This window comes from Geotrypetes seraphini, chromosome 10 (assembly GCF_902459505.1).
Source record: "Geotrypetes seraphini chromosome 10, aGeoSer1.1, whole genome shotgun sequence".
In the NCBI taxonomy this organism is placed as follows: Eukaryota; Metazoa; Chordata; class Amphibia; order Gymnophiona; family Dermophiidae; genus Geotrypetes; species Geotrypetes seraphini.
The window spans coordinates 134,018,945-134,029,540 of NC_047093.1; the positions used below are offsets into that span (position 1 = coordinate 134,018,945).

General features: G+C 43.8%; 1 protein-coding gene across 7 annotated transcripts in view; it reads left to right on the forward strand.

The window, feature by feature from the left end:
- LOC117368321 (zinc finger and SCAN domain-containing protein 2-like) overlaps positions 1–10,388 on the forward strand; it is a 31,969-nt gene extending 21,581 nt beyond the window's left edge. For 5 of the 7 annotated variants that reach the window (XM_033961867.1, XM_033961870.1, XM_033961865.1 and 2 more), the window contains exon 8: positions 9,216–10,388. In XM_033961867.1, the coding sequence (XP_033817758.1) occupies positions 9,216–10,072 (857 nt within the window). In that variant the 3' untranslated portion in view covers positions 10,073–10,388. Of the gene's footprint in view, positions 1–1,889; positions 3,235–9,215 lie in introns of those variants that run through there. The other 2 variants (XM_033961869.1, XM_033961868.1) reach the window with 1 other exon arrangement.
- Positions 10,389–10,596: the final 208 nt, after the last annotated feature.

Genomic DNA, 10,596 nt, shown 5'->3' on the forward strand with positions numbered 1-10,596 from the left:
AAATGCTGTTTTGAAATTATGTCAGTTTTCCTCAAATGCAACTGTTAAAATGAATGCACATGATAAATCTAATAATAGAGCTAGGAAACAAATTAGATAAGTCTGTGGGTAATTCATAAAGTACGGCTTTAACTACACTTCTCCCTCCCCATTCGCGTTTCCTGCACTCGCGGTTTCATATAATTGCGATTTTTTTTCTGGGGAGGGGGAAAATAAAAAAATGTAAAAAAAATCCATCTTTTTTTCCTCCCTGCCGCCTTCCCGGCCTTACCTGGTGGTCTAGAGGGCTTTCGGGGCAGGAGCGATCTTCCTACGCTCCTTCCCCGTGCAGATCGCCATGAGGAAATGGCTGCTGGGAGTTCCCGTAGTCTCTCGAGACTACGACGGGAACTCCTTACAGCCATTTCCTGAGGGTTTGTGGGGCCGGGGACTGAGCGGACGGGGACAAATTTTCCCCCCCTCCCCCGTGTCATTCTCTAGTGTAAACTGTCAACCAGGACTGGAGAGTAGGCTAAGTTCTTCGACCTGTGCCTAAAGAAAGAATCGAGGCGCAAAATAAATTTTCTTGACCAATCACTCTACAGACCATTGTAGTCTATGGCAGTAATTCCCAAACCTGTTCTGGGGGAACCCCCTAGCCAGTCAGATTTTCAGGATATCCAAACGTGAGAGAGATATGCATACCAAGTAGCCAGTGTATACAAATCAATCTCATGAATATTCATTGTGAATATCCTGGAGGAGTGTGTGGCGCAGTGGTTGGATCTACAGCCTCAGCACCCTGGGGTTGTGGGTTCAAACCCCGCGCTGCTCCTTGTGACCCTGGGCAAGTCACTTAATCCTCCATAGCCCCAGGTACGTTAGATAGATTGTGAGCCCACCGGGACAGAGAGGGAAAATGCTTGAGTACCCGATTGCCCTCTAAGTGACTCAGCAGAGTGAGGGGAACACTACAAACTCAGTAATTTCAACAAGGCAGTAAGGTTACTTAGTAATGATTTGGCAGGGTGTAATGCAATCAGGTTAAGGCTCTAGACCAGGGGTCTCCAAACTTTTTGCCTCAAGGTCCACATTGGGTACTTCAGCACTTTTCAGCGGGCCGCAGTAAAAAAAAAAAAAAAAAAAGAGATAAATAACTCAAGATACGTGAGTTTTATTGAAAGCAGAAAATGTTATAAACTAATTACAGAGTATGTGAGATTAAATTATTGAATATTAATAACACTACCAGCAAATTTTCATATTTTCACTGCACTACTGCAAGTATTCTTATGGACAATTAGCCGTAACGATTAGTAACAAACTTCTAGATTCAATTTAAAGATTAGTCACAGCGCCAGAGCTACCTACAATGCCGCAAATTGACACTGTCGATCGAGGCCGAACAAGTACGAAGAAATACTGCAAAGTATACAATTACAATTTAGTTAAATTTAAATAAAGTTGTGAATAGTATTAACATAATATGGACTATCAATATATTTTGGACTCAATTTTAATTAATGCACTTGAAATCTATACACGCCCCGTGGGTTTTTTTTGGCGGATTCTGATTGGAAAATTAGTCCAGTTGGCACATTTCCGCACAATTCTTCTGCGGGACGGATAAAATCATATTGTGGGCCGGATGTGGCTTGCGGGCCATTCTTTGGAGACCCCCCGCTCTAGACTCATCAATATTTTCACCTTTGGTATTGGGCCAACATTGTGCTTAGCCAGAATCTTGTAACTGATGATCTCGCTAGATAAAGATCTAACATAGATTCCCATCTGTTAGAGTTGTAATGCAGTATAAAGAGACAAGGCTGAGATATTACCAGTGTACAGCTGTTCTTGATCGTCTTGCATTTGGAATGAATTGTGACAAGACTTTCCTGTTAATCCAACAGAGGATGGGCACAGGGAGAAAAGCCCACGAGCCGGGCAACTGGAGGATTTTAAGGAGAGAGGACAGCTGCTGGAGGTGCTGTTACAGAAAAGCAATGGGAATGGCCTTCGACATTCTGACACTGGAGATGGCTTAAGTGTTTGGAGCCACAGGAGCCCCCTGGGACTGAGGGTGACACGTTTCAGAAGTCCAGCTGTCGTACACCAGGGCTCGTACCCTAGGGAGATACCATATATCAGTTCAGAATGTGAAAGAAGCTTAGGAGAGAAGGCAGACCTTGTCACTCGGGGGATAACACACCTTGGAAGGGCACCGGAGCTGGGCAGTGGATGGTGGGAACGACTGGTGGAGCCTAGCATAGACCAGACTCTAAGCCCCAAGACTGTACTTTACAAATGCAGTGTGTGTGATAAGAACTTTGCCAAGGCCTATAACCTACAGGTGCATTGGAAGATCCACACGGGGGAGAAGCCCTACAAGTGTACAGAGTGTGAGAAAAGCTTCCGACAGAACTCTAGCCTCATGTCACACCACAGAATCCATACAGGGGAGAGACCATATAAGTGTATTGAATGTGAGAAGAGATTCCGCCGCAAAGACAATCTTAAAAGACACCAAAGGACCCACTTAATGAGAAGGCAGAGATGATATAAAGCAGGGGTGTCCAACCTTTTGGCTACCCTGGGCCGCATTGGCCCAAAAAAATGTTTCTGGGGCCGCGCAAACGCTGCAGCAAGACAGAGGAGGGAGCCGGCAAGACGGTAAACACCCGGGAGCAGCAGAGGAAAACACTGCAGGGCCCTCGACCGGGGCTGCACAAAATACTTCACGGGGCCGCATGCGGCCCTCGGGCCACAGGTTGGACACCCCTGATATAAAGCATAAAGGTTCTCATGCCAGTGTGAAGAACCTAGTGTGCTCTGTTACGGCAAACTTAAGATGCAGATCAAACCATATTACATGTGCAGAGTATACTGCACGTTTCATGAATCCCTGAGTTGTGTTAGATTTGGAATCTGTGATGGGGAGATTTATTGTGATCATGGAATGTTTAGCATGTTGTTCACCACAGTATCATGTAGTGTGCTCAGAGAACACAGGTAGCAGGTAGGAGCAAGGCTGGGCCTGGGCTCAGCAGGAAACCTATGTTTGACGGGACCAGGAAGAAGTATAGACCTTAACTCTCAGTCTTCCAAGGTGATGACTTATGGCCAGTTTGCAGGTAAAATGTCCCATATTTCTGGAGAGAAGAGGTCTGGCATGAGAGCCTGAGGTGGAGGCGTAGCTTAAGGTAACAGAAAGATCCCACTGTTCAAAGCATAATGTGTGAAGAAGGGGAGGAAAAGGATCTCAGAAACCTGCTTGGTGACAGGGAATAAACCTCAGCCAAGTCCGGCAAAGTTCCACGTTTCGTTCATTGATCCTGAAAAACCTGCCCTTCCTTTTTTTATCCTATTTCTTTTATATTATGAGTCTTTTGTCCTTTTAAAAATTAATTCTTATAAAGTCTTCTCCACTGAGTCTTCTCTTAAAACTATATTTGTTTGAATTACTATTCAATGTATCTTCAAATGTACTTATCTCGAAAGTTGCAGGCAGCCACAGTCCAACGGGACCCGTTTCGCCAGGGTTCACATAGGCCACTTCATGTTTAATCAGCAGCATTCGGTAAGAGAAGATTCAGTGGAGAAGATTTAATTAAACTTAATATTAAAAGGAAGAAAGAATCAAAATAAATGTAAAAGAAATAGGATAAAAAAGGAAGAGGGAGGATTTTCAGGGTCAATGAATGAAACGTGGAACCTTTTCAGGCTTGGCTGAGGTTTATTCTCTGTCACCAAGAAAGTTTCTGAAATCCTTTTCCTCCCCTTTTTTTACACCTTATGCTTTGAACAGTGGGATCTTTTTGTTATTTTGGAGTTGTTCCAGTGGGTCTCGCTTACCATCTTTATTGTGCTTAGCTTAAGGTCCCACTCCGGTTTGCAATGATTGTGGTCACACAGTCTGTCTACAACCATAGAATTAGTTTTGGTTGATCATTTTTGTACACAGAAACCCCCCCCCCCCCCATTTAAAATATTTTTAATTACAGTTTTACAAAGACTTACAAAAGTAAACCATTTAAGAAAAAAAAAAAAATATGAAGAAAAAATCTACCACTCGGGTCAGTTCCATTTTTTCCTAGCCTGTCCCTACATGGATGATTGGTTGACCCAAGCGAAGTTGGTTCTTCTGGATACAGAATGGCCAGATTTATCAGTTTGGAAACGTGATGTGTGTGGCAGAATGAGGGCATGCAAAAATTTAAAATTCACTAATGAAAGGTAGTCACTAAGGGGGCAATTCTGAGATGTCCTGATGCAGTGCAATGAGACCATATTTTATAATGGCATCTGGGGACCCCGATTCCATTATAGAATACTATTGTAACGCAATACAAACTGGAAAAGGAAAGTGGAGCAAAGGGAACCCAAAACCAAAACTGCAAACTCTAAACCAGTCGTTGTCTTAACCAGTGTTCTTTACGGTTAAAACAGATTTCACACTACTTCTTAGACAGGAATAAACACGCTGTTATAATTAGCACTCTGGAATTTAGAAATAAGAAAAAATTACGTTCCTGGGCTTCTAGATCCAAGCTCAGAGCCCTGATTATGCATTCAAGTAGCGGATATAAGACCCCACTTAGAAACATGGCGGCAGATAAAGGCCTGATGGCCCGTCTAGTCTGCCCATCCGCAGCAGCCATTATCTCTCTCTCTCCAAGAGATCCCAAGTGCCTATCCCATGCCCTTTTGAATTCAGACACAGTCTCTGTTTCTGGGACACTGTTCCACGAATCTTACCACTACTGGTATAAAAACTAAATAAGTGATTTAATGACAGTAGCAGATATATTAATAGAATGTGAGAACAATGCACAGATGCTAGTTTGCTCAAGAAAATGCAGTGGATGCTGTTCGGCCCTCTGTTTGACCAACTCTTACCCATCAGCATTGCAAGAATTGAAATAGTTACAGCCTGGCCCAGTGATGCATGTTTCTCCCTCCAGTGCTGGAGTGGGAGAGGCTGGCAGGAGAGCTGTGCAGTTCCTGGGTAGGCAGGTGCTGTGGCTTTACGAGTTTTATAGATCGCTGAGGCACTAGCAGCTTGGATCTGTGAGTCCAGTTGTCACTAGATAACCTCTCGTTTCCCAAGAGGCTCCTTATATTCAGTTCTTGGAAGCTACTGTGGCCCTAAAAGCTGTTTTGACTCCACAAACCCCCCAGGTACATCCCCTTTTATGTCAAGTGTCTGGGGTACTGTCCTTGACTCAGGTGCACATGGAGTTTCATCATTCAGTAGGCCAAAGCCATCTTCCTGGCTGCTAGATGGCCTTGGCCAACTCAAAGCACAGGTTATGTTGACTTTTAAACCAAGTCTGTATCATATAGTGCAATAAACTCTTGCAGAAGAGTTTTAACTAGTTTTAAAAATGTATTGTCGTGCTGTCTAGGGGGTTTTACTCCCACAGTTTAACCCTTATAATATGGGTGAAACATTTAAATATTTGTATTGTTGGGAAGGAAGGAGCTCGAGTCCAAATGGATGTGTCCGTTGCTCACTATCACTTCCTGTTTAAACCTGTAACTTTTAAGCTCCTAAATGTAGGTGACTTTTCAGCTGAAAACGAGGCTCCTATGTTTGGCTGAAATAGGTGACGAATTTAGGAGCCGGACCCTTTTTTTTTTTTAATACTAAACCCTCAATATTTATAATGCCCACCAAAGATGCCATGTCACCATGCATTTCAAGTATATTAACAGAGTTCCCCCCCCCTCACACACACTCATATGCTCCCTTGAATGCATAATTACATAAGAGGCAGAACTGAGCAAACACTCCCTCATCCCCAGTTATAACAAAGTTTCAATCATGATGAAAATAAAAACCCTAACCATATAAGGTTATGAACAGAGCTGGTGTTAAACATGCTGAGGCACTGGGCAGAAATTTAGCAGAGGACCCCAAAGCTCACCATCGGCCCTGATCTTGAAAGAAAAGAGCTTTTGTCTGAGATGAGCATTCATTCACCTCCACAGTCACTCTAGAACAGTGGTTCTTAACCTGGGTTCGACCGAACCCCAGGGGTTCGGTGAGTCAGTCTCGCGGGTTCGGCGGAGGTCAAAACACACCTCCGACTCGTATAGCGCGCAATCCTTTTCGAGGATGCTGGACATAAAAACGAAGAAAAGGAACAGACTTTATTGCGAGAATGACATGAGAGTGGCACTTGCCAAGGTAAAGCCGCGCATTTCTGAACTGGTCTCTGAGAGGCAACAGCAGAAGTCACGCTGATTTGCAGTAAATTTCATGATTATGTTATTATTCGAAATATAGGAGAACTTTTTTGTTTTCAAAATTGATATTATTTTTTCCCTCACTGTATACCTATGTTTTGAATTTGTAAAAATCATATTTTATTTTTCCAATAAAGGGTTCGGTGAACACGCATATGAAATTGGTGGGGTTCAGTACCTCCAACAAGGTTAAGAACCACTGCTCTAGAAGCTGCAGATACAGACTTGAGAACTATAGGACAACAACTTTTGGCCAACAACTGTCCTCTTAAGGACAAAAAATTAAATCAAAATTATTACTTTTTACCCTAACCTATTGTATTTTCCCTTTTTTGTTGCACTTTTCTTTAACGATTGTAGTTCTTCCCCACTTTCCCATTGTTTGAAGTAGGTCTATACGTCTTATCAGTGCTTTATTATGACACTTGGATTTTATCCAGTATCCCCAGTTTTAATATAATTTTACTGTATATTGTACACCGCTTAGAAACCTGATTAAGCGGTTTAAAAAAATCTTTTAATAAACTTGAAACTAGGTACAGGGAACAAGAAATTAGGAATTGGTGATGCTCTTGTTATAGGTTCATATGAGGAATAATTACCCTGGCCTTACAAACAAAGCCTAATATTACTCTAAGGGCAGGATCACTACGTTCTGCTGAATGGCTAAAACATTCCAGCCCTAATGATATCCCTCTTTTTAAGAGGTCTTCAGAAGACCCGCCAAGGGGCACTTATGTTCTGTTTTCAAAAGCAGCGTTGTCCAGTAGGCTTATGTCTTGGGGAGGGTCATCCAGCATTTTTAGTAACAGAATACTTCTGAGTGGTATCAGCATATCAGGGGAGGACTTAACAAATGATCTCTGAAGCATTAAGGCCTGGATTCTCAAACCAGTGCTGATTTTCTAGGCGCCAGTAGGCACCCATACATACCTCTGTTAAAAACACCATCCAGTCGGTGTTTTTAATTGAAATTTGAGGCACTTACCGGCGCCTAGAAAATTGTCACCGGAATCGCACCTACATAGGCACTTTAGGCCACTGAACGCCAAAGTAGGCATGGCCAACACAAAGTGGCCACCTAGGCGCAATGCATATGAAGATAGGTGCCGGAAATGTAGGCCTGATAAACTTTGGCCTACATTTCCGGCGCCTATCATTTGAGTTGGCGCGATTCCGAAACTGGTGCCAATGCATAATTGACATGTGACCAGCAGCCACTGATATTGGTGCCAGTATGAGAATCTGGGCCTAAGTGGCTATAGCTAGTAGTAAATAACATTATCCCAGACAAGCAGGCAGCATATTCTCACGAATGGGTGACATCACCAACAGCCCCGGTACGGACCACTTTAAAAGTGCATCACCACTTTAAGTGCTTAGAAAGTTTGCAATAGCCCAAACCGTGCATGCGAGAATACATTTCCGCCCGACGTAGGGCGCGCGGTCCCTCAGTTTCTTAGTTTCTGTGGAGCTAAGAAGTCGCGTTTTCAACAGCTCTTGAAAATTTTTTTCATAATCGCTGCCTTCCCGCTCTCGCGTTTTTTTCTGACTTTTCAGTCAGTTTTTTTAATTTTCTTTTATCTTTCTTTTCCTGTTTTAGTAAAAAAAAAAAAATCATTTTTGGTTTTTCCCTTTCACAGATTCGACCCAGCGGGGCCTGTTCATCCACTTTGGCCTCCGGGTTTGACTTAGCTGAGGCCATGTTTCCATCAATGTCCCGGCCTCAGATGGGTTTTAAAAAGTGTGGACGCTGTGCTCGGTCCATTTCCCTCACTAACCCACATCGCTGGTGCCTCCAGTGTTTGGGGCCTGAGCATCATCCAGAGACTTGTTCCCTTTGTTCGTCTCTGCAAAAGTGAACCCTTAAGAATTCCATCTCAATCAGTCAATTGGTCTACCAGTGTTTTTTCCTAAGCCTCATTCTCATGCTGGAGAAACTGCTTTGCATACTTTGGACTGTAAGCGGGCTTTGTCCTACTATACTACATTGACTGGACAAAGCCACATCGGACATCTCCTCAACTGTTCATCTCTGTTGACCCAAACAAGTTGGGCCATCCTATATCCAAGAGAATGATTTCCAACTTGCTGGCTGCCTGCATCACGTTCTGCTATGTTCAGACTGGACTGGCACTGGAGAGTCGTGTCACAGCCCACAAAATTAGAGCTATGGCAGCTTCTGTTGCTTTCCTTAGATCTACACCTATTGAGGAAATCTGTAAAGCTGCCACCTGGTCCGCAGTTCATACCTTCACATCTCACTACTATGTGGATTCTTTCTCCAGACGGGATGGGCACTTCGGCCAATCAGTATTTCATAATTTATTTTCTTAGGCCAACACTCCCACCATCCCATCTCTGTTAGCTTGGAAGTCACCCATTCGTGAGAATATGCCTGCTTGTCCTGGGATAAAGCACAGTTACTTACCATAACAGGTGTTATCCAGGGACAGCAGGCAGATATTCTCACATCCCACCCTCTTCCCCGGGTTGGCTTCTTAGCTGACTTATCTTAACTGAGGGACCGTGCGCCCTACGTCGGGCGAGAAGGCACTCGTGCATGCGCGGTTCGGGCTATTGCAAACTTTCTAAGCACTTAATGTGACAATGCACTTTTAAAGTGGTCCGTATCGGGGCTCCTTTGGTGACGTCACCCATTCGTGAGAATATCTGCCTTCTGTCCCTGGATAACACCTGTTCCAGTAAGTAACTGTGCTTTGCAGATTGTCAGGGTTCACTTTGCCCCCATCCAGTTTTCTGTAGGCACTTATAAATCCAGTGATGTTACATTAATGCTGGATTGTGATGCTCCCATGCCTTCCATATGCATGCCATTTGAATTAACTTTATTAAGGGCCTAGCATTGCATGTAAGGAAGAGATCATACCTTATATACGAGTATCATCAAATTCCTCACAATGCCTCTTTTCTCGTCTCCTCTATATCCCCAAAAATAAACTGTGACTTTTGTATTAATCCAACAGAGGATGAACATACAGAGGGAAGGTCGAATTGGAGGAACATAGAGGATTGCCGAAGAAAGCTAAAGGCAGTGTTCAGGAAGAAAGCCAAGAGTGATATTAGAGACGCCTTCAGCACAGAGTGCAGCATGGAAAGGAGTCAGCGAGACTTTCCAGGGAAGAGGTGGACTCAGTCACAGAGACATGAAATAAGCAATCTGGCGGTGGCCATCTTGCCCCAGGGAGTCTACACTGGGGAGAGATTATGTACCAATACCGAACAGGAGAAGAAATTAGCTGAGAACTTGACTCTCCTTACGCACAGGAGGATCCATCCAAGAAGGAAGGAGGAACTAGTCACAGAATATGAGGAAGATTCTTTGAAGCAAGAAAACTACAGAAATGATATGGCATTGTTTCCAAAAATGCCCCTCTTGAACACCAATTTGTCTGGGAAATACTTCCCCAGGGCTTACAATATGAAAGTTCACTGGACATTCCACAGCAGAGGAGTGCCTCACCAATGCTCAGCATGTGAGAAGTGCTTCAGCCGGAAGTCAAATCTCCTTATGCACCTGAGAACCCACACGGGGGAAAAGCCTTATCAGTGTGCTCAGTGTGGCAAGTACTTCAGCCAGAAGTCTGGCCTCAACCGGCATCGGAGGATCCACACAGGGGAGCGGCCCTACTCATGCACAGATTGCACGAGGAGCTTCCACCAGAATACAGATCTTCAGAGTCACCGCCGGACCCACACGGGGGAGAGGCCTTATACCTGTGCTGAATGTGAAAAGAGATTCCCACGGAAGGACAGTCTTGTGAGACACTGGAGAATACACAACATCCATTGGTTTGGGACATGTGGGAAGAGGTGTACTTGATTCCAAGTGCTTGCAGACCTAGGTATGAGCAGCAGTATACTACATTGAAAGGAAGCTATTGAAGCAGGCTTGAACTAACAGGGCTGTCCTTTATGGCATTCAAGTGGTGACCAGTAATCACTGTGCAAAAGATTTCAGCAGTCAGAGAGCAGATAACTATGGTCTGACTTTTGGACTTGGAACACTTAATGTTAAGAAAGTAATTCTGTAAGGAACCACTTAACATTTAGGTAGCAATGCTGGCATTCTAGTCATTTATGTGCTTATGTGAACACTTGCATAAATGATAATTCTGGTTCAGGCTTTTCTATAAGTACGCACATATCTTCAATGGTATGTTTTTTTACAGGTGTATGTTCAAATAGGTGGAGCCTGGGTGGGGTAACTTTTAAAGAATGACACGGGGACAAATTTGTCTCTGTCCCATTCCTGTAAGCTCTGCCTTAACCGCACAAACCTCGAACACTTATGATTTTAAAGTGTTCGAGGTTTCTGGAGATAAGGGCAGAGCTTGCAGGAATGGG